A 26,729-nucleotide genomic window follows, 5' to 3' on the forward strand; every position below is an offset into this window, starting at 1 on the left:
GTTGAGCCACACACTTCTCAGATGAGAACCAAACTAAGGAAAAATGCACTAAAGTGCATCAAAAATGGAGACACAATTTATGGGAACTTCTGACGTTAAAAGGCAGTTGCTGATCCAGGCCTGCTCTGAATTCTTTCCTTCGATGTGAAAAATTACAGTTCCTGAGGAAAATTAGCTTCGAACAAGCCGTTGGATCCCAGTAGTCAGGTCATACAATCTCCAATATGTTTGAAGAAAACAAATCTTTTACAACTGCAAATCTAAAAATTTACAATGGGTCAAAGATGACTAAAAATGTGAAAAGTCATGACAAAAGGGAGCCACGTTCCATGTGGAGAGAAATTTTTTAATACACAGAGATTTTTACACCAAAGTGAATCATCTCAGCATAACTATCTTGCATTCTGTAAATGTGATAATTCAAAAGGCACAACATTCTGGTATAATCCCTTTCACCTCTCTGTTTCTAGCTGCACTACAGAAAACCAGGAACATGCCATTACCTTGGACACTGGTCGGTAGGTGTGACAGTGGCTGTCATACTCAGTTCAGGAGTCAGAACAGGTTCTCCTGGTTTACGACGAATTCTGGCTGCTGTTTCTCGAACTTGCTGCTCTATAAGTGAAACATCCACTTGCTCTGGAGGATCAGGCTTTGGAACTTCCTCAAATATTGAACTCTCTTCTGTATCATCAGTCTCCTGATCATCAGAACTTTTCTTCTTTTTCTTCCTTGCTTTCTATCAAATGACAGGAGTTTGGCGTAAGGATTAATTTTAAAAAAAAAAAAATAAATTTGGACAATGGAAGTTTGGACTGCTGTGATGTGGAGAACGATTTTTTTTAAATAACTTGAAGGAAAACTGAAATAGTGTAGTGCTCATTGATGGGTTATAAGCTAGATTTGATACTTTTGACAAACATGCTGACACCAGCTTTCTTCGGGTTAAAAAATGACCTAACAGCAGCTTTTGATTGGTTAAGTTGCAGTTTGTCACAGGATTGAGAGGAAAACAGCTGCATTCTGGTCTTCAAATGACTGCAAAGAGTCTATATCTCCTTCTGTGTGTGGAAGGAAACCAACACTAAAATACACTGCAAAAGGCAGAATTTCTAACGCAAGTGAAAATCGAGGTCAACCTGACTGAATACTGAATTGATCAATGCAGTCAACAGCAACATGGTATCATGGCTAGAAACCAGAAGAGTTCCAGCCTGGTGCTTCTACATTTTCCAGCCATAATATTTCTGCAAAATGGACTGCCTGTCTATCCAATTTGTGATTGAATATGAGTGTGTTGTGATTTTAAAGGGAATCTAATTTATTTTACATGTTAGTAAATAATAATCTGTTTTGCCACTTTTTGAAGGATGTTTGTTTAAATAAATAGGCATCTTTTCTTGCTTATTGATTAAAGCCGGTGTGAGTTTTTGAAATAAAACTGGATAATGGTGAAAGTCAGACATACTAAGCAGACTAGACAATCTGAAAACACAGAGCTCCAATGAAACCACTAGTAAGGACAATATGCTGAAATTACTAGAACAATGCCTTACCACGCATTTTTCTTCAAGGTCAGGTATATGAACAAATTAATGGGACACCCAAGGGTTCACCCATTTCGGGTCTCATAGCGGAAGCAGTTGTGCAAAGACTTGAACACACAGCTCTCCCCCAGATCCAGCCTAAACTATGGGTCAGGTACGTGGATGATACTTTCGTGATCATTAAACAAGCAAAGTTAGAAGAAACCCACCGTCTTATTAACAACATATTCACCGGGATCAAGTTCACCAGGCAAGAGGAGAACAACAATCAACTCCTGTAATGGTGGAATGAATGAACAACAGTGAATTCCTTACCAGTGTATTCAGAAAGACCTCACATAGACCAAATCCTGAATTACAACAGTAACCACCCCAGTGTCCACAAATAGAGCTGTGTCAAGACTCTGTTTAAACGAGCGATAGCACACTACAACACCCCGGAGTTGCGCAAAAACAAAGAGGAACACTTAGACAGAGTCTTTGTAAACAATGGGTATCCTAACAGCTTCACCCACCCATGCCTGGCAAATAAATAACACCAAGAAGACACTGTATTCCCCAACACACTGGCCACCCTACTCTATATTAGAAACACATCGGAACTGACTACAAGACTGCCATGACCTCTTGGAATAATGATAGCACACAAACCAACAGCCACACTTCGCCAGTTACTCTCAAAGACGAAAGACCCCATACCCACAATGAGCAGGACAAATGTGATTCAAAATACCATGCAGCAACTGCAAGAAACACTACATAGGACAGACGAGCAGGAAACTCACCACCAGGATACACGAACACCAACTCGCAGCAAAATGGCACGACCAACTCTCCCTTGTTTCTATTCACTCTGACAAAGGAGGAGATCAGTTTAACTGAGAGAAAGTAATAGTACTAGGACGAGCAAGACAAAGACAAGCACGAGAATTCCTGGAAGCCTGGTTCTCAACCACTGGTACCATAAACAAACATGTTGAAATAGACCCCATCTACATACCACTACGGAACTAAACCAGAAACATACCTACCCACCATGACAGACCAGACCATATAAATTCAGAACGGAACAGAACAACAGCGCTTCAACAGAGGCTACACAGCACTGAAGATGTCACCTTGAAGGGGGACGAAGCGTTTGCACAAAAACCAGTCAGCTCTGCGAACCAACCAACAACTCTATACTAAACTCCTTAGTGATTAAACTGGTCATTTATATGTTTGCGATGACTTGTGGAACAGTGAAGCTTGATTTCCAGTGCAGTCTTTCCATCAGAGTCATAGAGATCTACAGCACAGAACAAGGCCCTTTGACTCATCATGTCCCTGCCGATCAATAACTGACATCTAACTATTCTTCTGCCATTTCCAGCACTTGGCCCATTGTCTGTATGTCTTGGCATTGCAAGTGAACATCTAAATACTTCTCAAACATTATGAGGGTTTCTGCTTCTACCTTTCAGACAGTGAGTTCCAGATTCCCAACATCCTCTGGGTGAAAAAGTTATTCCTCACATCTCCTCTAAAATTTCTGCCCCTTACCTTAAATCTATAAACCCCAGTTACTGATCCCTCCATTAAGGGGAAATGTTTCTTCCTGATTATCTGATCTCTGCCCCTCATAATTTTATACATCTCGATCATGTCCACTCTCGGTGTCCTGTGCTCGGGAAAACAACCCCAGTCTGTTTAATTTCTCTTCATAACTAAAACTCACCAGCCCAGGCTAACCAACCCCCTAATCAATATCGTGACACTGGGTAAAGTTTTAATTACTACCTATAAACAGCCATACCAAATCAAGGACAATCTTAAGCACAGCAAGTAAAAAAGTAAAAATAAAAGATATATTTTATTTATTCTTTTAAATACATGTTTGGATTTCTGTCTAAAGTTCCTAAAACTGCAGGTAGGAACAAGAATCTAGGCTTCCTGTAAATTGGAGAAAGGGGAATTTACAGGCTTTGATTCTATTAGATATTTGTTGAATTTCAATAAGCTGATTTTCAGTTCATAAGACCTCGGTGATTGTTTCTGGTCACCTGGGCTAATAATGGTGATGTCATGTCGGGTGTGGAGGAGGAACAATCAATGCCTTAATGAAATAGAGGCATTTCATTCTTCCCTGAGCTTTGGCAATAAGTATGTTGATCATAAACAAATGCATTCTGTTTAAAGAGAATGAACTCAGCATGTAGCAGATAGACAGAAAGACAAAATAGTCTTGTGACCCAATAACTTGGAATGAAATATGCCTTTTAATCAGAAGTACATCTGTGGTTATCTATATTTATAATAATCATAATTTGCAGGCAGGACAAAATGAGAAACACAAACCTTTGCCTTTCTCCAGGCCTTCCATTCTTCATACTTCTTTTTATATTCCGCTAGTTTATTTTCATATTCTTCTTGGTAGTCTTCCAAAAGTTCTGCGACCTCAGTTTGGATTTCACGCTCATAACTTATTTCATCAGCTTTCCGGTTAATCTCTTGCCTGTAATATTGGCACATATTTGATTTTTGTTTTAAAAATACTTTACCGTGAAACCCTGTTAGTATCATTGACTGGAACTATACTCATTGGAATTTAGAAGACTGGGGTGGCGGGGGGTGGATCTTATAGAAACATGTAAAATTATGAAGGGAATAAATAAGATAGAAGCAAAGAAGTTGTTTCCATTGGCAGGCAAAACTAGAATGAGGGGGCATAGCCTCCAAATAATGGCGAGCAGACTTAGGACTGAGTTGAGGAGGAACTTCTTCACCCAAAGGGTTGTGAATCTGTGGAATTCCCTGCCCAGTGAAGCAGTTGAGGCTTCCTCGTTGAATGTTTTTAAGGCAAAGATAGATTTTTGAACAGTAAAGGAATTGATGGTTATGATGAGCGGGCAGGTAAGTGGAACTGAGTCACGAAGAAATTGGCCATGATCTTATCGAATAGCAGTGCAGGCTCGATGGGTCAGATAGCCTACTTGTGCTCCTGTTTCTTAGGTTCTTATGTTCTTAACCAAACACAGGAAATAGTCCATATGCTTGAACAGCTAAGTCCCAAGACCTGGTTGATAGGAGTTCTTTGAGCTTGTGACACCTACAGCACTACCTCAGGTTGCCTGTTGGCAAGCTGTAAGTAAATTCTGACAGCTCTCGTGGAAGTCTGCTGGATGGGGTGGGGAAAGCACAGGCCGGCCACATCCTTCAGGAATGGCCTACAAGCTTCTTTTAACTAATGCTGGGTAGGCTGGACATACAATTACAAGGTTGATTGAGGCAAGTCTTATGTCTGAAACAAACACAGAACGGTGGAGAAACTCAGCAGATCTGGCAACTTTTGTGGAGAGAGAAATGGAGTTAACTTTTTGAGTCCAGTATGACTATTCTTCAAGACCTCCTTAAATTTCTCCAGCATTGTGTTTTTTTTTAAACAGATTTCCAGCATTCGTTGTACTTAGCATTTATTCAAGGTCTCATGTCTGCTCTGCTCAATTGAAAAACATACCTCAAAGGGAAAAGACATGAAGATTAATGTCTGTTCCAAGTGGACACTTGGGACACTTGCAAAGTCCTCTAGACCCACGTAGCAGAATCTATGACTCAGGCATAGAGTGAATGCAAGACAGTGTGCTTCAAAAGTCATCTGTTTTGTCCTTTTCCCACCCCCCCGACTGGAAAACAGACCTAACCACTGAAATGGACTTTAGGTTTTGAAGAAAGTAACAGCAAGTCCAAATTAAATAAGAAAACAACCCAAAAATCCTCAGAATCTATGGTGATTTATTCTCAGTGGAAGTGTAATCCTGCAGCAACGTGGGGAATATCTTACAGGAATTCACTTCTGATTTACATTGAGTAACCCTGGCTGGAAGATGAAGATATAAGCATATTAGGAGGCGGCTAGAACTCAAATGTGCTATTCTACATGATCTTATAGGTGGCAAAGACTCTGGCTCTAGACCTACTCAAGAATAATGGCAAATAAAACAATCTACTACACGGCTGTCTGAGCTTGTGATCTCAGTGTGTGTCACCAACTTCAGATCTATAAAATATTACTCATCCTACAGTGATACAGGAAGATTCTGTTGAAGGATTATTGTTGTATTCAGCCAGCCCATCTGTAGTCTGGTTACACTCAGTCTGTGGCACTGGCTTGCTTTGGTGAATTTTTCCAATTGCCAGAGGTCAGGCTTCACAGAAGACCTGGATTACTGATATAATGCTTCAGTACTGGGAAGAGAAAACAGTGCATCCTCTGAATACTGCCATGTGTCGGAAGCAACTGTTACATTATTGGACATAGTAATGAGATGCAAGCTGGACAAATTCGAACAGATGTGACAAGTTTCTTGATTTGCTTTCCAGACCTTGATTCATAATGGAAACCTTTAACTGAACACCAACACAATGTCCTGGTTCAATAATTTTTCCCTGCCCCATTACCCAAAATGTTGCAGTAATTTATTACAGATAGTATCTGGAAATGATTGTGATGTTGTAATCTCATCGCAGGGAGCAGCAGATGCATGTACACATTTCAATATCGGAATCATTCTACATATCTAACAGTTACATGCTATTTCCATCACATTTTTGGCAGATATTTGCGTTAAGCTCTTCCTTTATAAATTCTAATGTTCACATTCATCATGGGTTTTGTCAATCATTGATTTGCACCATCTGGTCCCTGCATTATAACTTCTTTCCATTTGCTATTTTTCCTCCTCAGTAACTTCCATTAAATCAAAATAGAAATTTAACTGATTTGATATTTTGTTTAGTTTCCTGAGCTTCATGCTGACTATCCAGGGGTCTCCAATTTACAAACATCCGACTTACGAATGCTTGTACTTACAAATGCCATCTTGTCAGTACTGTAATTTTAAAGACCCGCCATACAAATCCTTCCTTGTACATATGAACAACTATTGTATGCAACTTTGCATTATGCTCCGAATTGGGTACAAATCGATTTGTGAATGGACTTGAGAATGGAACCTGTTCAGAACCCGGGGACTGCCCGGCTTTTCTTCTTGATGGAAGGCAGGGACTGAGATAAAAAAGGGTGTCTGGGATGGTCATGCTTTTTGTAAGATAAGCCATAGGCCAATGTTGCAAAGTGTTCAATGAAGCAAATTAAAACTAACACACAAGAACTGCAAAACACATCAGAGGTTTACCTTCTAAGATGCATTTTTACAGGTGTATTTGTAAATTTCTGGAACTCTCTGAGTGACTTGATATCTTTCCATACTTTGACAAGGTTCTTCAACAGGGTCCAATCTTTCTCCTGTTCCATGTGACACAATCGCCGGGTTGTTCTGCGAAATGATATTTGGACTGATTATTAGCTTATGATCGAAACTAACTTTACCTGAATGAGAAAATTTCCACTCTTGCAACCTTTCTTTGCACATTAGCTTGCTATAATAGTGTTAATGTCTCGATTTTAGTCAGGCATTCCATCCCTCTGCATTGTTGGTTTCCAAATGATGCCATCATATTGTTAAGGATCCCGCAGTAACATCTGACCAAGAAAAATGACTGAAGCTAAGCCAAGAGTTATTTTCTGAGCTTGAATGTAGCCCATTTGATCTGACTGTTGAATTTAAACATTATCAAATATTTTAAAATTGAAGGCATATTAACTTACTATACATGCAACTTCCAACACTATGCCTTAACTTTTCTACTAAAAGATCGGAATGAAAGAAAAACAGAAAATGATGCCAATACTCAGGAGGTCTGGCAGCATCAATGGAGAGATACATAGAATTAACATTTAAGATCTGTATCCTTTTATCAGAACTAAGAGAACAGAAATGTTAACACTGTTTCACTTTCCATAGATAAGGCCAGACCTCCTGAGTATTGGCAATATTTTCCATTATACGAGCATTTTGCCAGCATCCTGAAGACAGTTCACCTTTAAGCTCTCTACGTGTTGTATGTAAACATTGTTGTGACTCTGCCTGGCAATCATACCGTCTAATGTGTTTGCAAAGCTTCAAATTATCTGTCTTCAGCAAACTGGAGACTCATTATTTTTGACTGGATTGACATACAGTTAAGTGCTACTATACAATTCCTGAAAATTCTAAAACACATGTATTCACAGACAAAGAAAGTCAAGTCTACAAATGCAAACTGTCAGCATATGATAGTTCATCAGGTCCACGTATAGAAACAATCGCTTTCAAATGCAAAGACAAATCAATCCACTTGGATATTTTAGATCTTCCCCTGAAGAGTGTTGCTGGACCAGTCAGTGCAGGTATACCCCACAAGAATGCCAGCACCTCACACTAGTCACAATTCTAGAATCAGTCAAACATCAGAGACGTAACATAGACTACAGTTACCTGTCCAAGAGACACTTGCAGATCTGAATATGAAAGAAGAATGGAACAAACTACTAGAGTAATGAAGTCTCGCTTCAATTGTACAGGCAGGAGCTTGATTAGAGTGTACCTGGAATAGTGTGTGCAGTTTTGGTCTCCTTATCCTAGGCAAGATATTACTGCCACTGAGGGACGAAGGTTCACCACAGTGGCAGGGCTTTCTTGTGAAGTGAGTTGAGCAAACAGCGCTTGCATTCTCTAGATTTTTGAGGAATGAAGGTGACCTCATTGAAACTTATACTCAAAAGGATAGACAGGATAGATGCAGGTCTAGAACTTGGGGACACAATTTAAAAATAAGGGAAATACCACTTAGGTCAGAGATGAGGAGAAATTTTTTTATTCAGAGGGTTGTGAAACTCTTGAATTCTCAACCACAGATGGCTGTGGAATCTTATTCTTTTCGTATGTATAGAGATTGATAGATTTCTGATTGCCAATGGTACACAGGGGTATGGGGATGGTGTGGGTAAAAAAGATTGAAATATTCAATCAACCACAATCATATTAAAACGTGGGGCAGGCTCAATAGGATGAATAGCCTACTCAAGTTCCTATATTCCTATTTCATATTCTGCTCAATTAGTGGAACTGAAACCTCAGCTAAAACTGAAGGGGAGGCGATGGCCTAGTGGGGACGCAGGTTCAAATCCCGCCTTGGCAGATGGTGAAATCTGAATTCAATAAAATATATGGAATTAAGAGTCGAATGATGACCATGAATCCATTGTCGATTGTTGAAAAAACCCATCTGGTTCACTCATTTCCTTTAGAGAAGGAAACTACCAACCTCACCTGGTCTGGCCTCCATGTCACTCCAGACCCACAGCAATGTGGTTGACTCTGAACTGCCCTCTGGGTGATTAGGGATAGGCAATAAATACTGCTTAGCCAGCCACATCCCATTAATGAATAAAGAATAAAAGAAAAGCTTCTGATGTGAAGAAGAAAATGAAATTTCAAGAGGAAAAGCCTGAACTACTGGTTGGGGATAAATACAAACTTGAAAATATCATGAGATGATGAAGTCTTGAGGAGATGCCTTTGCTCAGCTTGCAAAGGATAAATAACGAGTTGAAACAGAAAAGAAGCTAGATGAACTACAAACTTTGTTTCGATCGACTTGAGCTCAAAATAATGCTGAAGAAAATGGTATATCTACAAAGACAGGTGGAGATACACGGCACATGCAAGGGGCTGCAAATCGCTCATGAAATTGTTCTTTCAGAAATAAATGTCAACAATGATGTTCCAGTGAAACAAATCAAGCAAGACATACAGGAAGCCAAACAACTACTAAAGCGGCAAGTGAAAGAAGTCCAAGCTTCAAGGAAAACAGAAACAAAACTAAAAACTTGAAGAGTTGAACAGGACATGAAGCTTTCTGGACCAACAGAAGGCTAAATGCTTAACAGAATTAGAAGAAGCCAGGATGTAAAACCAGAAACTTCAAAATAGTTTCCAAGTGCCCACTATAACTTCCTTAATGTTGATTCAAACACTTTCCCCACAACAGACATCAAGTTAACTCTACGATAAATTCCTGTTTTCAGCCTCTCTCCCTGCTTGAATAGAGGGATTAGGTTTGTTTCTTGTCAGTTTAATAGAACCTTTTGCGAATCTATGAAATTTTTAAAAAATAACAACAATGCATTTACTAGCTCATTAGACACTTCTTTGAAGGATGAAGTCCATCTGGACGCAGAGATTGGTCAGTCTACAGCTCCAATAGTTTGATTTATGCTGCTTCCCTCTTGATTATAATACTACTAAATTCCTTTCTCCTTTCCACCATTTCTGTAATATCTCCTATCAACTCCTCATTCCCATTCTCTAAAGAACCAACGCTCACTTTTCTTACCCTTTACATTTTTAAGTAATGATAGAAAAACTTGCTATCGATTTTACATTCTTAATTAGCTTCCTCTCATACTGTAATTTTGTCCTTCTGCTTAACCATTTAATCATTCTCCACCATCTCCTATATATTCTGTCCAATCATCTGACCTGCCACTTAACTTTAAACAGTTAAACGTCTTTTATTTCAGTTTGCTGTTTCCCTAACTTCTTCAGTCGACCACAGATTGCAGGACTTCCCTCTAAATTTTTTTCTCTACAGCAGTAATGTTCTTATTCTGAATATTATGAAGTAGCCCTTTAAATGTCTGCCTTTGTTTCTCTGTATTCCCTAGTTTATTTCAGCATTTCAGCAAGACAGCCCAACTAGCACCATCCTTTTATCAACTGTAAACCCTCAAACTTCAAAACAATCTCCTCTCTCACTGTGACTTGGACATCAATGTCTTCTTTGGTAAAGTCAAATTTCAAGTACTTTCTCCCCTAAAAAATATACTTTACTCATAAAATTTGCAATACAAACATTTCAACTGAAACATCAGACAACTTAAGAAAATTTAACTTTTACAATTTTTACAATCTTATTGTTTAGCAAATGCATCCCTTATCACATATGCAGCCTGAGTCCACGACATTACAAATTACAATCAGTGCAATCAACGGAATCTTCTCCTCTCAGCATTTCACTCTGACAGGCCTCATTACCACTTCAATACTTTTAATTTACAAGACACTCTCTGATGTACACAGCCCAAGGTTTTTAAAAGTTTCCAGCTCCATGGTGTACTATGGCTGAAAGGCCTTAGATAGCAAACATTTCCCATTAAGCCTCTGCAGTGGATGCCCCAAACCTTACTACATCCCTCAGTGCGTAGTCCTGGACTTTGGAATGTGCCAGTCCGCAATACTCAGGACAATTCTCACTCCAGAAGCGAGCTTCAGGCAGACTAAGGGGTGACTTTCAGCAAGTGGCTGGTCCCCACAGGTGGAGATGATATTTGTCTCAGAGTGCATCTGGTAACAACCCTTGAGCATTCCAAAGCTGCTCAGGAAAAACATCAATAAAAACCATTGCATTTCTCTTCAGACCTTCTCTGCAAAGAACATTCCACAAGGAGATGGAAAACAGTCTCTTCTCCACTACAGTCACCTTAAGGGAAACGTGCCAAAGGAGTGAGATTTTGGTTGTGCAGAAAGAATCTGAAGGGGGACAGGTGATATGGCACTGCCCAACAGCTTGGAGTGTTCAATGAGTAATGTGGTCAAACCCATCCTTCCTAACACTGGGGACAGGTAGAACCTTAGCATGTAGCAACACTTGGTGTCTGCATACAGAAGGTCTACTCACAGCTTGATACAGCTGCTCCAGAAGTGGCTATCAGGATGGTAGAGGGTTGTACATCGTGTCACTGCGAACAGATAAAGTGGAGATGGATTGGGTGATTGCCACAATGCATAGTGGAGAATGGGTCTGACCTGTACCATGCATAGCAACACGGCAAGGGCCTTGCACTAATGAGCAGGTTCTTACCCAGAATGGAGATGGAGCAGCGCTCCCACATGCTCAGCTGTCAGGCCATGGCTAATTATTCCTTTCAGTTTTTAATACATGTCTTAGCCCCTCTGATCCATATTCTTCAGCACCTTCAGTTAATCTGATCTCATGGTGAACGGGACAAAGGATCAATTCCCAAAGAGCATGGTCTTGCTCTTGCCTTCATTTACCTCAAATTTGGAGATCAGTTTGTTTTAGTCACTGATGCTCACGAGTCTGCACACTGACAGCGGTTCTGAACAGAAAAGAGCAATGTCCATGCACAGGGACTGGAGAGCCTCCAAAAACCTGGAACAGTCAGCCCTTTTACACTTGCATCCTTCCCAATGGACTTGGCAAAAGCTCTATACAACATATGAACAGGGGAAAGAAGGCAGCATTGTCTGACTATAGATTTGATCAGAAAGCTGTTTCCTCACACATTGATGGAAACTGCACAACTGATGTTTGTATACCAATCAAATCTCATCACAGATTCAAAAACAGAAGTTGCTAGAAAAGCTCAGCAGGTCTGGCAGCATCTGTGAAGAGAAATCAGAGTTAATGACTCGGGTCTGAAACGTTAACTCTGATTTTTGCTTCACAGAAGCTGCCAGACCTGCTGAGCTTTTCCAGCAACTTCTGTTTTTGTTTCTGATTTACAGCATCCACAGTTCTTTTGGTTTTCATTCCCTTTACAGATTCCCTCCTTAAACTCTATTTTGGACAGTGCAGCCATCACATGTCATGCAATATTCTGTCAAAGGCCTTCTCCTGGTGCAGACTGATGAGGCAGGTCCCCTCCCACCCTCCTCTCCCCACCATAGGAGGTCATATTCCTGAGCAGCACAAAGCTCTCAGAAACCTTCCTGCCGTGCACAGCACAGATCTGGTCAGGATGAATCTCAACTCCAGAGAACATGTGACCCAACTGACCACATTTGGACCAGAAGTCTGCAGTCCACATTCAGCAGTGAGATGCGTTTCTAATTTCTCCCCTCCCCCTCCTCCTGCTTGTGGAAGTAGGTAATGATTCCTTTCCTTATGAAATTGTATAAGCTGCCAGTCAGAAACATGCTCTGTACACCTCCAACAGGCTTTGCTTGATCAAGTCCCACAATAATGAATATAACTCATCATTTTACTCTTCTCAAAAGACTCAAGTGCCTTATTAGTTCCCCCAGTAATGGTAGTTTGTCTAGACCCTGCCACATCGAAGACCTCTGTCACAGAGGGCAGGAAGGACTGGGAGGTAATCTGTCGAGTTCATACCATACAGTCCGTCATAAAAGAGTTTATTGATCCTCAAAATGTTAGATTGCAATGACTTCACTAAGTCATCCTCTTCCTTCAGGTTGTTAATCAGAGCTCTCTCTATATCTCCTGGAAGAAGAAATGCAAACTTGTCTCATCCCACTTCACTAAGCAGACTCCGGACCGGAGATGATCTTAGAGGTTTCTGAGGCAATAAATAGGCTTGCTCACTCCTCATCTGAGATCCTCAGAGATGCCCACTGACTGCAGCTGGAGAAGATTGTGCGCATTTTGCTGGAGTCAGCACATGTCCTTCTGCTCCTCTCTCACCTTCTGAACACTTTTGAAGAAGAACCTCGTGATGCTCATCTTGATTGCCTCCAACTAGAGTCCTGGAGATTCCAAGAGCCTTATCACTTTTGGAACCTCTTTTAAGTTCCTCCCTATTTCCCGAGGTCTGTTTCCTTGTTCTTCTGCCCGCCCTCCAGTCTTCCTGTAGGTGACAGTCAGGGAGCAGATGACGGTGGTCAGAGAAAACCAACCTGACATGGTGTACGGTGTGTTCATGGTCAGATCTAACAAACAGTATGTCTATCCTGGAGCAGACAGACCTGTCTGGCCTTGAGTAGGTGCATCTAAACAGCATAAAATCTACAGGGTTGCTGAAAATATTCTGCAGCTTGGCATCTTTTACCATTTCTATAAGGAGTGCCAGATTGTCTAGCTGCAGCAATGATGTTGCTGAAGTCACTGCCTAGGTGCCAGCAACGATGGGCACTGCCAAAGGACATCCAGTTGCCCGTGGTTTAGAGACAAGAAGAACATTAATTAACCGAAGCAGGGCAATTTTGTACATTACGTCTGCTACAAGGAAATGCTCATTCATCTCTCCTGAATGTTAGAGATAGTGAAGTTGCCTCCTTGCAGAGAATACCCCGTCCAGAGGAATGAGAGTTCACCAGATCGATGGCCCCTGAGACTACTATTGTAGCCAGGAGACAAGGTGTGGTATCACACGCAACTGCTTTAACATTGGCATGGTAATCTAAAGTTCAATCATCGCAGAGTCGACTTAACATTATGCACATTGATGAAGCGATCTTTAAACGTGTTTTTTCCCCACAATTATCCTCACCATTTTTCTTTTACCATTCCAGTACTCAGGGCTGTTCCTGCATCTCTGTGGTGATTAAAAATTGTTTCACCTGTATTAGATTAAGGAAACCGCTTTGGTCTGACACATTTGAATTAAAGAGCTCCCTGGTGTTATCAGTGGTTTCTTGCAAAGGGACAGGATTTAGACTGCTCCCCCATTGTAGACTCCTCCTTTGATCCGATTGGTTTGGTGGAAGGCTTGGTGGGTGGATAGTTGCAGGTCTGATTAGTTCTGGTCACATTTACATTCATATGCACATGTTCCTCCTTATTTTTTGCTGCTTGCTGCGGCAGCATTTTGGGCAGCTCTTGGAGAGGGGTCTGTCCCACCACATCAGTCACAGCACTTAGTTTGCTTGCAAACCTTTGTCAAGTGGCCTTCCTGCTTGAGGTTCTTGTAAAAGACAGATCTGCAACAAGAGTGACAAACTTTGAGCTGCCCAGGACAGACCCAGCAGCCACGGTAACTCAGCAATGCAGCTGGATAGAGCATCACTCCTTTTCTATTCACCTTCAGAGTTATCTCAACTTGTCTTTTGCTGGTCCAGATCTCAAATATGTCCGTAACGTCAATTCCCGAACCTGTTGGTGTATATGGTTAGGAATGTGAGTACACCCTGAATGGGTTGGTGGAATATTGCTGTCACGTTGTCACCACCGAATCCAAGAACTGAAAAGGTACGATCTACTGGGGTACTTCCTTCGCCATCCTTCATCAACACCCATTGGGGCACAATTGGTTATAGGGAACATTATCCAACTCAAGGTCTCTCCACTCCCAGTTAAGATCCAAAGTACTTATTACATTTCTGAGCTATGTCCCCTGTCTCAATGCACACACGTCCTTTTAGCACCTACACAGCTACACTTCTGCTTTTACCACTGTTTTGCTCCCATTTTCTATCTTTATGTCTTTATTATAAACTAACTTATAAAAGAGCATCTTAAAAATTCAGATTTTTTGGTATCATAATGGAAACATGACATTCCGCAAACAATTTGTCAGGGCCATAAATGTTCCTCAGTAGTACTTAGTATGCAGTTAAATATCCAATTACACTGCATTCAATAGCGTGCAACATTTTCCAAGGGTTTCTGCAGTGAGACTAAAAATATTAAACATTGTTAATTCATTAATTTCTAATTGATTTCACTGCATCCCTTTTAAAAGCCCAGAATTGCTGATAATCACTCCAAAGTTTCCCTGTTTAACTGCATGTGTACACTTGAGAAAAAAATGACAGCAAAGCCTGACATTTTCCTGATTACTATCACAAATCTCAGCTCCAAGTAAACCTGGTTGTTGTGACGGATTCCACTGACTTTTCTGCATTATTCAGAAGCAAAACTAAACATGGTTATTGTGCATAGCACCACCAAGTGGCTGATACCAAACAAAATTAGTCATATCATTCGATATGGGAAGTTGTAGTAACACCATGCAAGAACAAATATCATACCTGGTGGTATCTGCTGGTCTCAGGAAATGGTCTACTTCATGCAAGCTGTATGTTATTTCTGAACTGAACATTGTGTTTCTAGTTGTACAGGATGATTCATGAATGGCGGTCTCTTCCACAGCTGGCACAGATGACCAGTGATGGTTCAAGGTTACTGAGGTTTTTTCCTGCATCTGGTCATTAATTTTGTCCCCTGCCTTTCCCATGCTCTTCTTGAGTGCCTGTCTGCAGGCACAATGGACAGCAGTGAGGAGCTCCTGTTAGGGACTCTGATCCTGGTCAACCTGTCTCATATCTCAATATCGCAGATATCGGGGACCTGCTGGTTTTGGCTGACCGGGAGGTCGACATAGAGCATGCCTTTGGATGTGGTGGTCGACATACAGCATGCCTTTGGAATGTGGTGGTCAACACTGCACAATAGCTGATACCCTAGGAGGCCCTCGATGTCCTCAGGGCACGGAGCCAGGAGTAGCACTGGGCCCCGTGATCTCAGTGCCTGCTGTCATCCATCTGATGCACATTATCCAGACAGGAGTTGTTGCGATTCAAGTGGGTAAACATGATGAGGATCTTTTAAGGTTTTTGAAAAGATTTGTAGCTCAGATTGTGGGTGAGGTTGTTGACTTGCTCGCCGAGCTGGCTTATTTTCATTCAGACGTTTTGTCACCATGCTAGGTAACATCATCAGTGAGGCCTCCGATGAAGCGATGTTATTCTACTCCGTTTGGAATTTATACTGTCTGGTCCATTATGGTGAGTACTTGGGTTTGTATATCGGGACCAATTCTATATGTTTGTCGATTGCCTTATGGGTTGAGAACCATGCCTCTAGGAATTCCCGTGTGTATCTATGTTTGGCTTGGGCTACCATGGTTACCTTGTCCCAGTTAAACTGATGACCTTCATTGTCCGAGCATACTGATATCAGGGGAAGTTTGTCATGTCATTTTGCTGCTAGCTGATGTTCGTGTATTCTGATGGCTAGTTTCCTTCCTGTCTGTCCGATGCAATGTTTGTGGCAGTCGTTGCATGGTATTTTATAAACTATGTTGGTTCTGCATGTTTTGGGAATGGGTTTTTTAATCCTGGTGAGTGTTTGTCGTAGCGTGGCTGTGGGCTACCATGATTCTTCATGGTCTTAGGAGTCTTGCTGTCAGTCCTGATATGTTCTTGATGTAGGGCAGTGTGGCCAGTGTGTTAGAGTGTACTGTGTCCTCTTGCTGTTATCTATTTAGTAGGCATCTGAGGATGAAGTTGGGGGGGATATCTGTTCACAGCGAAGATTTTGTATAGGTGTTCTTCCTCTTTCCTGCATAGTTCTGGCGCGTTGCAGTGAGTGATGACCCATATAATACAGCTTTATTTGGACGTTGGGGTGATTGCTGTGGAAGTTGAGGATTTGGTCAGTGTGGGTTGCTTTCCTGTATACCGAGGTGTAGAACTCCCCATTGGTCTGTCGCTCCATTTCTGGACGTCAGAGTTGAAGTTGATTGTTGTTTTCTTCTTCTCTCGTGAATTTAATCCCAGCAAATACGTTGTTGATGAGTTGGTGGGTCTCTTCTAGTTTGGTGCGTTTAATGATGATAAATGTGTCGTCCACATACCGAATCCACAGTTTAGGTTGAATGAAGGGGAAGGAAGTGTGTTCTAGTCTTTGTATGACTGCCTCTGCAATGAGCCCTGAGATGGGTGACCCCATGGATGTGCCATTGATTTGTTTGTATGCTTAACCATTAAAGACAAAGTGTTTGGTGAGGCACAAGTCTAGTAGTTTGAGTATGTTGTCATTGTCGATGGAGCTGCTGGTCTGCTTCCTCTAGTAATGTGGCCAGTGGGATGTCAATTGATGTGAATAAAGCTGTGACGTCTAAGGATACCATAATCTCGTCATCATTGATTTTTATGTTAGAAAGTATTCAGGAATTCTTGGGTTGAGTGGATGGAATGGGGTGATCCGTGGACTAGGTGTTTCAGTCTTTGTTGCAGGTCCTTGGCCAGTTTGTGTGAAAATGTGCCCAGTAGGGAAACAATGGGTCTGAGAGGGATGTCTGGTTTGTATACTTTAGGAAGTCTGTAGAAGTGGTGGGTGTTCATGCTTTCTGGTTTCATTCTCATGTAGTCCATCTTGGTTATCTGCTCTGCATCCTTTAGTCTCTTCAAGTATCTGGGTGATCCTATTACCAAGCTGTGGTGTTGGGTCTATCACCACCTGTTGGTAAGTGTTTGTGTCTGCAAGCAGCACCTGTGCTTTCTCAGCATCGTCTGGCTTGTTCATAAATGACAGTCATGTGACCTTCGTCCGCTGGTAGGATTATAATGTTCTTGTCTTCCTTGAGATTTTCTAGTGTTTTCTGTCTGATGTGTTCAGGGTGTCCCATTCGTTCCTTCGGCTTAGTGTGGGGATTATAGTTTGTCGGATGGATTGTTGTGTTTTGTCCATGAGTCTGTTGACTTTTAATGCAGTTTCCAGAGTGGCCATGAAGTCTGTTCTGTTTGCATCTTTGTGGTTATAGTTCAGTCAGCGTAATAGGACAGCTTTCTCAGTTTCTGTGAGTCATCTACTAGATAGGTTTCTTATCCACATGTCCAGTTTGTTATTTGTCCTTGTCTTTGTGGTGTATTAGGTTGGTGAGTTTCTCTGTAGCTTGTGTCTCTTCTTTGTTTTGGTCCTGTGCTGTTTGATGGTGATGGCCTGTTCTAGGGTTGTAGTCCACTGCTGGTCCATAATGTTTAGGTACTTTGATTTTTGGTGCAAAATTTCCCATTTGTACTTGTAGAGTCAGTTATGGGCATCGTTAGTCATTCCTTGTAGATTTCTGTGTCCATTCTATTCAGCTATTTTATAGCCTGTGGGTTGTTCAGTGGAGGTTTGTACTTCACACTGTGGGGCAGTACCTGGTTCCTGAGGCATTTGTGTAGAAAGTGAAGTTGTTCGCGGGTAGAGCTCAGTTGGTTGGCAAAGGTTTCCCATTGTTGGGCAATATTTGGTGTGTTGCGCCTGTAGGTGTTTAAGGTTTTAGCAAAGATTTGTAGCTCGGGTTTTGGGTGAGGTTGTTGACTTGCTCGCCGAGCTGGTTTGTTTTCTTTCATACGTTTCGTCACCATGCGAGGTGACATCATCAGTGAGGCCTCCGATGAAGCGATGTTGTTCTACTCCGCTTGGGATTTATACAGTCCGGTCCGTTATGGTGAGTTGTGTCATTTCCAGTTTTGTTCTGTATGGGTTTGTATATCGGAGGCCTCACTGAAGATGTTACCTAGCATGGTGACAAAATGCCTGAATGAAAACAAACCAGCTCCGTGTGCGAGTCAACAGCCTCAATGATGAGGATCTGTGTGCACCGCAGTATTTCTGCTTAAGGCACTCCTTAGTATTCACCCTTTCAGACCCTTTAACCCTTTTAAGTGGATGGATAGTATACTTTGACCCATAGTTTTGACCATTCTAACACCAATTATCAGTCCAAACTCCTCACAGACCCAGGAGAAATGGTCTACAAGTCATTGCAAATGAATTTCAGGCTGCCAGCATGGTATCATCAGCAAGTAGCCACTCACCAGGATATTATGCATTTCAGTCTTAATGCACAGATCTGTCAAGCTGAACAGCTTGTTATCAGCTTTGAATAACCCACAGCTAAACACCCACAGATGAGTAGCTGAAAGTGTACAATATCTGCATGGAGAATAATATGCCGAAGAATTGGTGCCAAGACACAATGGACTCCACCCACTCCCCACTGCTGATGTGAAAGCCTCTGATGACGCTCCATTGTAATTGATGGAACAAAGTACATTCTCTTGAAAAGAAAGAATGATTCCCAGAAGTCCAGGCAGGCATCTGATTTTCCACAGCATTTTACACAGTCCAACTCTGCTGACAAGGTTAAAGGCTTTGGTGAGGTCTATGAAGACAACACAGAACAGATTGTGCCATTTGTGGCACTTTCCTTGTAACTGCCAAAGTAAGAAATTCATGTAAGCCGTGGTTCTGATGAAGAGTCATCGAGACTCAAAACGTTAACTTGCTTTCTGTCCATGGATACTGCTTGACCCGCTGTGATCTCCAGCATTTTTGTTTTCAGTACAGATTCCAGCATGTGCAGAAATTTGCTTCTCCAGTTGTCGATCTTTCAGCTCTGAAGCTGAAGTGAGACTCAGGATAAATGTGGAACACCACTGTGTGCAACCCAGTCAGAGCAAACTGAGAAAAGATCTTCCTTACAGTACTTAATAAACTTAACATTATTTGTTACAGTCTCTGCAATTCCCTTTGCTTTTATATAATATGACTACTTTTACATCCCATGTCTTAAGGTACAAAACTTTCCTTCCAGCAGAGACAGAAAAGTTCATGGAGATGCTACTGCACTGCTGGTTTTCCATTTCTGCTGATTTTAGCTGGAATGCCATCATTTGCTGGGGCTTTATCACTGACACACCAGTCAATGTCCTGGTTAAGCTTAAGTATGATGGGGTCACTGTCTAACTCCTCCATGGCAGGAAGGTCTGGAATGGTACTAAGAGCTTCCTTTAAGACAATGATCTCCATTATGTAGGATTCAAGATAGCGCTCCACCCACCATTTCATCTGCTTGCTTGCTTCGGCGATGATCATCCCTGTCTTCGTATTCAAAGGGGGGTGGGGGGGGTTTAATTGTTGCTAGTCCTGTTGCTTTCCTGACTTCTTCATAAATCCCTCCAGCATATAGGGATTCAGCAGCAGACTGTATGCTGCTTTCAATTAGTCCTACTTAGAGCAGAGCTGAGCATTCTGCTGAGATACAATTCTAGCAGCTGTCAGAGCATCTGGACTTGGTTTGCTCGTGGCCTGCTGTGATCCATGAGGACTCTCCTCTCCAGTAATGAGCTCTATTTTAATCTAATTGGCCCCAAACTAGTCCACATTCCTCTAACCTCTTTTCTCATATGAAGTAAGTGCAGGTTTATAGATGCTGTCGTACAGATGATTCATTCTAGTTCTGGAAGTTGTGGCCCAAAACAGTCTGACTGAAGTTGTTGAGGAACTTCTGGTCCTATCTGCACCAGTGTTATAGCAAGCATTGATCTGAGGATGACATTTATTCTTGGAGTGGTAGTTTCTTTGCTGAAACCTGATCTCACTACACAACAAGAAGTGGTCAATGTCAGAGTCGGCATTGTAACAGTTATGAGTGAAGATGACTCTGTTGAAGGTGCTACATCTGATGATGATATGATCAAGCTGTTTCCAGCAGCAGTCATTTCACTGTGGGGGAGGACATGGCGGCACCATGATTGGCATTATTGCCTCACAACGTCAGGGACCTGGGTTCAATTCTGATCTTGGGTGACTGTCTGGTGGACGTTGCACATTCTCCGTGTGGTTTCCGGTTTCCTCTCACAGTCCAAAGATGTGCAGGTTAGGTGGATTGGCCATGGGAAATGTGGATTACGGGGATAGGTGGGGTGGGTCTGGGTTGGATGCTCTTCCAAGGATTAGTGTAGACTCATTGCTGAATGGCCTCTTTCTGCACTGTAGGGATTGTTTGATTCTGTAAAATATCTAGGAAACCCTTCGGAGCATCAAATTGGAAGGCACAGCAAATGCAATGCTTCAGTATCCTTTGTTATTTATTTCACCAATTTCTCGGTGCCCAATGCCTGTTGGCCAACCTGTGTAGTGTTCAAATCCCCTTGAAAGTTAGAGACCCTTGGTGCTGGGTTTCCCGGTGATGACAATCTCAAGTACGTCACTGAATTAAACCTTGACATTTGGTGGAGCTGAATGTCACATATAGAGATCCACATGAAGTTACTTGGTCCCACAATTGTTGACAAAGAGTAAGAAACTGCTTTGAGCCTTCAATGGGGACGTTCAATCATGTGTAAATTGCTTTTTGCTGTTTGTGTATTACTTCAAGCTTTTCCCTGTCAGAAGACGGTGTAGTGTTTCTCTTTAAGGGATCACTTTGAGTCTAGTTTCTTGCAGCGCAGTACTGTCCACATTCAGATATCTAACGTCTTTGTCCATCACGTCTATCTTGTATGCATCAACTACCTGCAGCAAGTCATTGGTAAGGCCAGGATGCAAGGTCCTTATGTCCCAGCTTGTTGTGCAAAAAACACCATGATGCCTCCTCCAGAGGTCCCTAGCATCACAGATGCCAGTTTTCAGCCAGTGATAACAAGAAATGGTTGGAGGCAATGGATACTGCAAAAGCTATGGGTCCTAATAGTGACGACATGCATTTCAGAATTTGCCATGTCCCTAGTCAAGCTGTCCCAGAACAGCAAAAACGTTGGCATCAAAGTGTACTCGACAGTGCTATCAAGCAGAACTTGCTCAACAATAACCTGCTTACTGATGTTCAGTTCAGGTTCCACCAGAGCCACTCAGCTGTAGTAGTACAGGCTTGAATAAATAGTATAGACACTAAGAGGTGTGCAAACACCAGGAACACCCTTCCCCCAACTTTGGCATCACTAATATTATCTAAAATGCAAGGTTTAAACCAGCATTATTTGGAACCAGCTCTTCTGCAGGAGATTCAGGAAAGCTGTCTGGCAGATGACAGATTACTGACCAGAGGACTCCACTCTGTCAGGAATTACTTCCTTGACCTTATTCTCTCCTAAGTCACTAACATGGCAGTAAGGCTGTTTACCTTATGCAGGGAGTCTGGCTTTGGGCACCATGATGACACTACACACTGTTGTGTCTATATAATGCGCGCCTGAAGGCCCAGCCAGAGGCCGTGATTTTTAGGCTGAGCTCTTGGATATCCAGTTCATCAGTGTCACCATGAGGAGGCACTAAATAGGGCTTGCTGATGAAGGTACACTGTACCGATGAGGATAGGCTTATGCACTATGTTCTCTTTTGGCTTTGGTTATACAGCTATCAAGCACTGAGAGCTGAAAGCAAGAGACATGCAGACTAACCACTACACACACATTACACTAACATGTCACATTAACTGGAAATACACAAATGTCAAATATATGTGTAGAAACAGTAATGTTACTAATAGAATCTACTATCAAGCCAAAAGGATATTCTGCCTAACACACAAATCAGTAATCCATAAGGTTCAGTGTCGGTGTAGCGCCATGACTATAAGCCATTTGTCCCAAAGACTAGTAAATCATATCAAAAGATCATGACTAGCAAGGTAGCAGCCTATCAATCCAGTCTGTGCTCGCAAAACCCACAGGAGCGTCCAATATTAGATGTGATCAGCCTCATTTGCTAAATAATCCCGAATGAGCAATGTATTATGCTGACAACCAATTTAGGATTGTCACTCAAGCTTACAAAGTGGTGCAGATGTATGTACTGAAAACTACATAGGTTAATACACAGGACCCTGTTCTTTGCAATCAGAAAGAACATGTACACACATTACCCCTGTTTTATCTTAACAAAACAGGTGACGTCTGTTTTCTCGTTAACTTTTTTTTCGAGCAATGCTTTGACCAATCAGAGTTAACCTGTCTGATCTAAAATTTAAACAGAAGATTGGCAGTAAACTTTAATCACCATTAACTGGTACATTTTTCATGACAACAAGTCTACAAATAAAATAGATTCTCCTCCCATACATCACAAATGTTCCTTTCACTTTACTTCCATATTTCTTATGAATTGACCCGATGAGTACAAGATGACAAACTTTGACAAAGTGTGTCTGTTTTCAGTTATATTCAAGTTCCATACTACCAAATGATTATAAATACCAAATGGTTAACAATGGAGCAACAGAACATATTTTCACAATGTATCTTGCAGAAACCTGAAGAAAACTTTTAATTCTAAACTAACAGGTTACAAACCCTTAGCTTGGGAATTTTGGACAAGGCAGTTTCACCTGAACCATATCATAGCTTGGAAAAATTGAGCCATTTGTCCTGCATGTGCCACAGCACTAGCTCTGTTGACCTGATGCTGCATTTCACTGCAGCATCTTCACAATGGTTCTCACTTCCAAACCTACACAATACTGGTTTAGTGCTCCTCATAACAACAGTCCAGAATGGGTAGCAAGTCAACAGTTTACACGCAGAAAAGTTATGGAGAAAGAAATCTCCCCACCTAGCTCCTGTCTTTTCAGTAAAAAGCAACTTTCACAAAGATATAAATTTTGAATAGTTGGAAAACGCCACAATGTCAGATCTCCAAAAAATAATGGTAAATGACAATACATGTTGCAACAAGTGAAGGCTGTGTATCAATAGGACAAGCACTGTCAAGAGTAAAGGTCAGGTCAGATACAAAGGTATAGTTTCCTTCTTTTAACACAGTTTTAAAATCTGCTTTAAACTCATACTGACTATTTTTTGTTAAGACTAATGAATAAGAATATTCTTCAGATCTGTATATGTCACTGCAATCTGTAGAATATGAGAATCAAAATCGGAAATTGCCGGAAAAATTCAGCAGGTCTGGCAGCATCTGTGGAGAGAAAGCAAAGTTAACATTTCAAGTCCACTGACCTTTTTTCAGAACTTAAAAGAATGAGAGCATATAAGAACGATGAGTTATTAGCGAATTAAAATTGATTAACATTGAACGCAACCATATCTGCCCACCTGATCTCAGATTTATATTCCACAAGTCTTCGCTGTGTCGCTGAGATGTGCACATTATGATAATCAGTAATGCTCTTCACCGCATTCCTTAGAGCACACAACTGGAAACAGAAACCACTGCAGAATAGTCACTTGAACAGACATTTAACACCAGTTAAGTAGATTTGATTGGTTTCATACTCCAAGGACAAGAAACTAATAAAAATGAAATGAAATGAGAAACCTCTGTTTTAAAAAAAATTAAAAATTGGTTGTATGTTTTGAAAGCAAGTAACCTGACATTGTGTAAACAACTGTTTAAACATGCAGTTGTCAGAGCCTGAGTTGCAGAAAATTTTGAGCTAAGGGAGTGTACAAATGCAGCCCTGATTGGTAACAAGATGTTGTGTGGTTTATGGACTAGTGACCAGTTGTTGATGACAAAGACATTGTGCCTGCCAACAATCATGTGATTGGTTCTCAGGTGAGCAGCTTGGGGCTGGGATCAACTTAGAGAGAAATATTCAGTTCATTCTCAGCGCAGGTCTGTCTGTTTTCTGCAATCAAAGTTATCTTCAAACCTGAAGTAAATCAGTTTATCTTTCCTGCAAAAGTGTTGTAAGCTATGACTTTTAACTGATAAGTCACATGCTTTTTTATAACTGAACTGCAACTTTGTGTCTCTTAACAACTAGCAACAGAATCTAGAGAGAGATGACTGAAGCAATGTTCTGGCCAGCAGAACAGTCATAAGGATCATCTCAGCAACAGAACCTGGGAACAAAGACTATTGATCTGTCTTTCCTGTTTCTTCCTTCTGCCCATTATCTACTTTTCCTGTCTGTTTGTCTGTCTGTGTGTAAGGGGGAGTTCATAAGGGGAATTAGAATTTCAATTAGTAATGTTATATGCCAATGGTTCATAACTGTTTACCTGTAGCTGAAGTCTAATTACTTATAATAAATAGTCATTCTTGTTCAGCATAAGAGAGAGATGACCTAAGATCAGGATGCAGAGGTGATTTGAGTAAAAATAAGAAATTACAAAAGTCAAGAAAACACACGTGGGAGTAATGTGCAGACCTCCTAATAGTGGCAACATGGTACGGTGAAGAATAAAGAAATAAATAATGGAAACATGTCAGAAAGTTTCAGCAATAATCATGTGGGATTTTAATTTTCATACAGATGAGAAAAATCAGATGGACAAAGGTAACCTAGAAGAGTTCATAGCATGTTTTCAGTTAGTGTCTTAGAACAGTATGCTCTGGAGCCAATCAGTGAACAGACTATATTAGAACAGGTTTTATTCAATGAGGTAGGATTAACGGATGATTTCATCGTGAAAGCACCTTTAGGTAGCAGCAACTAAACGACTGAATTTTTCATTCAGTTTGAAGGGAGAGGAGTAAATCCCAGACTGGTATTTTAAATTTTAAATAGGACAGTTATGAGGGGATAAAAGCAGAGCAGGCTAAAGGGAATTGGTAAATTTGGTTCCCTAGGTCAACAGAAATGAAGCAACAGGTATTTAAGACAATATTTCAGAATGCACAGAATAGATAAATTCCAAATAGAAAGAAAAAGATCCAACACAACATCCACATTACAAAATAAAAATGCAGATGCTGGAGATCTGAAACAAAGACAGCTGTGGGAAGATGTTCTGAAAAAGAGTCACTGGACTTGAAACGTTAACTCTGCTTGCTTCCCCCAGATGCTGCCAGACCTGCAGAGTTTCACTGGAGATTTCTGTTTTTGTTGCAGACCTACCATCTGTAGATAATTTAAAAAATTAAAGATATAATCAAATTTAAAGAAATAATATACAGTCATGTAAAGATGGATGGTAGGTCAGATGTTTGGACAGAATAGAAAAAAAAACTGCGAAGAATACAAGGATGGAAAAATCGGAGAATGAGAGAGAATGTTGGCTAGAAATATAAAAACAGATTGTAAGAGTTTCTATCTATTTTTGGAATTAACAAGGTGAACACTGGTCCTATACAAAGTGAGTCTGTGGAATTAATAATGAAAAATAGGGAGATGGCAGAGGAATTCAACATGTATTTAGCATCAGTGTTCACTCGAGGGAATACAAGTAATAACACAGAAATAATTGTAAATCGGGAAATGGAAAGGTGGGAGGAACTCAAGAACATTACCAGGGAAATAGTGCCAGACAAACTGTTGGGCCTGTGAGCTTACAAATCAACTGGTCCTGATGAACTTGACCCTAGGGTCTTAAAATAAGTGGCTACTGGGATAGCTAATGCATTAGATTTAATTTTCCATTTGGGGAAGACTTCATTAGATTATAAAGTAGGGTATGTAACTCCTTTATTCAAAAAGTGTGGGAAGGCAGGTAACTAAAGACCACTTAGCTTAACAGCTATCATAGGGAAGATGTTAGAAGCTGTTATTAATTGCAAGTTCAAGATAATCAGGCAGAATCAACAAGATTAATGCAAGTAAAATCAAATTTAATGCATTTATTAAAGTTCTTGCAAGAAATAACGTCCTGTGAACTAAAAGGAACCTGTCTATGTATTGTACTCAGATTTCTAGAAGGCTCCACAGCAAAAGTTATTGGGGTATAAGGGGGTAAAATAGTGGCATGGTTAGGAAACAGCAGGCACAAGTGGATAATTTAATGGATGGTAAAAAGGTACAGTTACTAAACTTGCTGATGACATAAAAATAGGCAGGGCATTAGAAGGTTACAAAGGGATATAAGTAATTATTCATGTGGGGAAAGGTCTAGCAAATGGAGTATCGTGTTGGAAAATGTGAAATTGTCCATTTTGACAGCAAAAATATAAGAGAAGCATTTCATCTAATGATGAATTACTCCAGAGTTCTGAGATGCAGAGGGACCTGGATGTCCTATTGCCTGAATCACATGCAGTTGCGGCAAATGATCAGGAAACCTAATAGAATGTTGTCATTTATTGCGAGAGAAATTGAAATCAAAG

At 41.0% G+C, this 26,729-nt stretch overlaps 1 protein-coding gene across 3 annotated transcripts in view; it reads right to left on the bottom strand.

Moving 5' to 3' along the window:
- Nucleotides 1-26,729, bottom strand: part of cc2d2a (coiled-coil and C2 domain containing 2A) — a 187,689-nt gene that overhangs the window by 78,783 nt on the left and 82,177 nt on the right. For all 3 annotated transcript variants that reach the window (XR_007262507.1, XM_048599381.1, XM_020517151.2), the window contains 4 exons: nt 23,777-23,877; nt 6,722-6,862; nt 3,885-4,041; nt 504-739 (listed from right to left, as the gene is read on the bottom strand). Coding sequence is in view for 2 of the 3 variants with exons in the window: in XM_048599381.1 (XP_048455338.1) it covers nt 504-739; nt 3,885-4,041; nt 6,722-6,862; nt 23,777-23,877 (635 nt within the window). In the remaining variant the exon portion in view is untranslated. The remainder of the gene's footprint in view (nt 1-503; nt 740-3,884; nt 4,042-6,721; nt 6,863-23,776; nt 23,878-26,729) is intronic.

Source organism: Rhincodon typus, chromosome 1, assembly GCF_021869965.1.
Source record: "Rhincodon typus isolate 14 chromosome 1, sRhiTyp1.1, whole genome shotgun sequence".
NCBI classification, from domain to species: Eukaryota; Metazoa; Chordata; class Chondrichthyes; order Orectolobiformes; family Rhincodontidae; genus Rhincodon; species Rhincodon typus.